Here is a 4542-nt window from a genome sequence, read left to right on the forward strand (position 1 = left end):
TTTTGAATATTTTTTGTATTATTTGTATATACGTGAAATTATAAATAAATTTTTATTCTGACTCTCTCTCTCTCTCTCTCTCTCTCTCTCTCTCTCTCTCTCTTCGATTTTCGAATTGTAAATCGTTCGTATAATTTTCCGATGAATTATAAATCGTCTAAAGCTCTTTAAAGATATTATAGTATAGTAATTTAATTCTTTTGACGTGCGCTATAGTAGCTTTAAAAGAATAAGTCAGTTTCATTATTTATCTATTAATGTACAATTATAATTTCAAAAATTTTAATTTGGAAAAGTACCGATTTTCTAAAAATCTTATCTTTAAAATTGTATTCCTTTGGGATGAAAGTTATTTATCAAGGATATAGAGATAGTGACAAAGGATGAGGGGAATAGTTTACTCAATTATCTTTAAATAGGAACTTCCCTAATGAAAATATTTCTCTAAAGCGTATATGACACGTACGAGATTGCGGAAATCTAGCGTATCATTGTGAGCATCACGGATAAATTAAGAAGAAACGAATGGTCCCACAGGCATAATTTCGATGACGTCACGAATCCAGCAGAGATCAATCGGAGAGTCAAGTCGTGATAATTGCGACAATCGCGAGAATGCTTCCCAACGAGACACTCAATTTCTCCTTCTCGTAATGTTTCTCTTTTCCATCATTTTCTTTCATTCTTCGTTTTATGAGTTAGAGTAGCATGTTCCGTAAATATTATTACAATGATCAATTATTACAATCACAATGATCCAAATAAGAACTGCATAAAATACTTAATAGGCATATTTTTCTAAAAAAAGAGCATTAATTTAATTGTAAGACAAAACAGATATTTTATTTTTGTAATGGTATCATTAAAATATACGAATTGTGAACAATTGTAAAATCCATAAAAGAAATGATTAAATTAAAATAAGAGTATACGTATTTATAAAAACATTATTAAATCATTATAATTAATTGAGATATGTAATTACATAATAGATATTGATAAGAGATAATATATACTTTATATGTTCGATGTCATCTAATTTGGATGGAGTAAAAATCAGACTCAAGAATTATAATTAAGAACAATCCAGACTGTCGAAAATGGACAATCGAGTTTAATTAATAAAGATTTTTTTACTAGCAATATAAATTATATAATATAATGATTAAAGTTATGAAACAGGCATATAAAACGAGATGCTAAAGAAATGGAAAAGTAATGGGCTTTTCCGAGCACTATCATACTTGATTGTTATGCGATTAACTCCACAAAGTTATTAAAAAACAGGAATATTTCGAATATCATTAATATTATTATATCGCAACGTTAAATCTTAATTTAATTTAAGATCATCTTAAGTATTGTTCTTCTTCTTTCATCTTAAATATAATGTTTAAGATGTTATAAACCAATCATAATTATATCGCAACGTTAAATCTTAATTTAATTTGTATTTAAGATCATCTTAAGTATTGTTCTTCTTCTTTCATCTTAAATATAATGTTTAAGATGTTATAAACCAATCATAATTTTTATAATTACATCTTTTTGTTTAGATTCCGATGGAGAACCAGGGTTATGAGGAAGATCAGTCGCGCGCAGCACAAGAACAGTCCACCCTTGAATCTCGCCGCCGCGATCAGCAACTTTGCACGGATACAATCGATGTGATCGATAATCCCATTGTCGCGGGGGCTACGTCGCATCTCGAAGGCAACCTGTACGAGGACATCGGTGCAGGAACCAACACTTGCGAGCTTTCCAAGCGAACGTCTTACCCCAACGAGTCTCGAAATTTGTCCGAGACTGGAGGTCTCCTCGCCAGGCAGGCTTGGATTAACAGGCCATCATCCTCCACGATTGACAGACCTTTTCAACAAAACTTATCCTCCAGAATCAGTACGAATCACGACAGCACAACTACTTTATCCAGGACGAGTGAAAATGATGCTGAGAAAGTTTTTGAGAAATCTCGCGAACTCTCTTCCCTCTCCGAGGACATTTCAGAAAATGTATCCTTATCTCTTCAGGCAAACGAAGACTCGTCGCAAGATGCCTCGGTGACGCAGTTCGATCGCCGACCGAATCGCAGGCGCAGGAAGAAGGACTGCAAACATTGTAGAAGCAAATTAGCTGACGTGAGCTCCTGCGAGAAATTGGACGAATTGATCGATAGCAAGGACACGATTCTGAAAGAGAACGGAAACAATCATCGAGATAGGCATCCAGACACGTCCACTTTTCTGTTCCGAGAGTCACTTCTGAGGCCGCAGAACATAAAGGTCTATCCGATCGTGAGTAGGACGAGTCTTCGGGATATCGGTGCCAAGAGAAGTTCCTCGGCTGCGTTTCCTGCGTCCGAGTATGGAGTGCATAGGACAGAGAATGCAGCCAGGTTCTTACTGAATATGGAGAATGATAAAATGTTGGGCCAAGTTGTGGAGAGTGCCCAGAACAAGATACTGGGAGTGTCGGGGAATGGGACTGATATGAGAATTAACTCAATATACTCGCAGGATCGTTGGTATAACAAAGAGTCGCAGATATTCTACACCGACGTCAAGGATCAGAATCCCTTTCAAGTAAGTGTAAGCATTGACTTGTCTCTTGTTTCCATTTCTTTCTTTCTTTTTTAAGTATTATTATTACAAAATTTATAGATCGATTTTTTTTATGATTTCTCAAAAAGTTTCTTTGACAATATTCTTTAAATTAAAGCTAAGAAAAGTAAGTAAATTAATTATTTAGTATTTAATTGATACAGAAAATCAATCTTTTCGGGAAGGTATCAATTTTCACTCTCCACAAACATGATAATGAGTATAGTATGATATGAGATAGAATCATTATACTTGCACATCGTAAGCATTATAATGATAATTTGTATTTTTTAATTGACATCTTTTTGGATATGATTACCCTTTGCAGTTTATTTTTGACGATTAATATTAGATTAAAAAGACTTTCGATTAAAGATGCAATGAAGTTGTAGAACAACAAAAATTCGAATAATGAAGAGAGGAAAAAAGGTGATTTACGATCCCTTATATTTCAAATATAATAGAAAAATTTATCAAAATAATGAAAGATCTTAATATTAGACTAGTATTTTTTTAGTATGAATAAGTTGGAAAAAGTGATTAAGGCATAGAAGAATGTTCTCCCTATCAATATGAAAGTATATAAAATCAATATCAAAAGTTGTCTATTAAATTTCTTGTAAAAAATGCGAAGATATAAATCGGATAAACTAAAAGAAAGTTAAAAATGAGGAACATAGAAATTAAATTAACTGGAATACTATTAATGAATCTGTTATTACTAAGCACAGATTGGGTTTTAAACGTGACTTTGATTGTCAAAACGTTGAGATTGTAGATAGAGAAAAATATTTAGGAAAAAGAATGATTTCGGAGATGTTACGCACATATAAGATTACAGACAAATTCATTCAATCCATGATTTGATACGCAGTTCTTACATCATTATGTGTCTATTCTTGATAGCCTTTAAATTTGTAAGAATAAAAAAAAAACATATTTCATATGTTACAATACTTTTAAGTTATCAACGAATTCCTTTTTTGAAGAATACGTATCGATTTTATTATTGAACTTTGTTCTCTCACCGGATATAATGTTACTGACATATCTTTATTATTTATTTGTTCTATATTATTTATTTACCATCGCGTATAACATATTTTGACTCATACATATCTATTATTGATGCGTTCAATTCAATCATTAATGTTTTATATCTTGACGAGAACAGATCATCCGACGATTATTACTCAAAATTTTTTTACTTCATAGTGGCATTACTATTTGCACTCTTGTTGGTGAGTTATATGAATGTAAATAATTAGTTTCTTACTTAATCCTTTGGTGGAATCATCTGTCTTATTAACTTATTAGTAAGAGAACTTAATAATCATACACTATTACGAAGGAAGATTTATAATGGTTAAAGTTGTATCTCGTTCATTAGGTGTGCATTGCTCTTCTATTCTCCGTATAATACGTAAACTCGCTGAGGGTAGTCCGCAGCATGGTCGAAATGGATGAATCTGTAGACTGTAAGAAAAGAAAAGTAAAAATACAAAGAAATGAATATATGTATACAAAGAAATGAATATATATAAAATATAATTTTTTATACGCTAATATTCGTGTTATTGCTCTCAGTTGCCTTTGTTTGTTGCCACTGTATTATTTAAAATATTGAAAGTCTATACTGAGGAAAAAAAATGCTGTTGATTCAATTAAATTCTATATTATGGACTGTCACAACATAAGTGATTAATTTATGTATATTTTTACAGGCTTTGATTATTGAAATAATAATTTATGCCTTTATCAATAAAAATATATATGAATTAATCACTGATATTAGTGATAGTCCGTAATATAGACTTTAATTGAATCAACAGCATTTTTTTCTCAGTGTATTATCACTATTTCAAATTTATTATTTTTAAATCTTATTCGTAGAATGAGATATTGTATTATAATTTAAATATTTGTTTTTAAATTTTTACTA

The 4542-nt window shown here is 31.1% G+C and overlaps 1 protein-coding gene across 2 annotated transcripts in view; it reads left to right on the plus strand.

Moving 5' to 3' along the window:
- Positions 1–4542, plus strand: part of LOC108695044 — a 38487-nt gene that overhangs the window by 20325 nt on the left and 13620 nt on the right. The window contains exon 2 of one of the 2 annotated variants that reach the window (XM_018204775.1): positions 1557–2588. In XM_018204775.1, coding sequence (XP_018060264.1) covers positions 1563–2588 — 1026 coding nt within the window. In that variant the 5' untranslated portion in view covers positions 1557–1562. The remainder of the gene's footprint in view (positions 1–1556; positions 2589–4542) is intronic. The other variant, XM_018204777.1, reaches the window with a different exon arrangement.

This window comes from Atta colombica, unplaced genomic scaffold (genome assembly GCF_001594045.1).
Source record: "Atta colombica isolate Treedump-2 unplaced genomic scaffold, Acol1.0 scaffold126, whole genome shotgun sequence".
Classification (NCBI taxonomy): domain Eukaryota; kingdom Metazoa; phylum Arthropoda; class Insecta; order Hymenoptera; family Formicidae; genus Atta; species Atta colombica.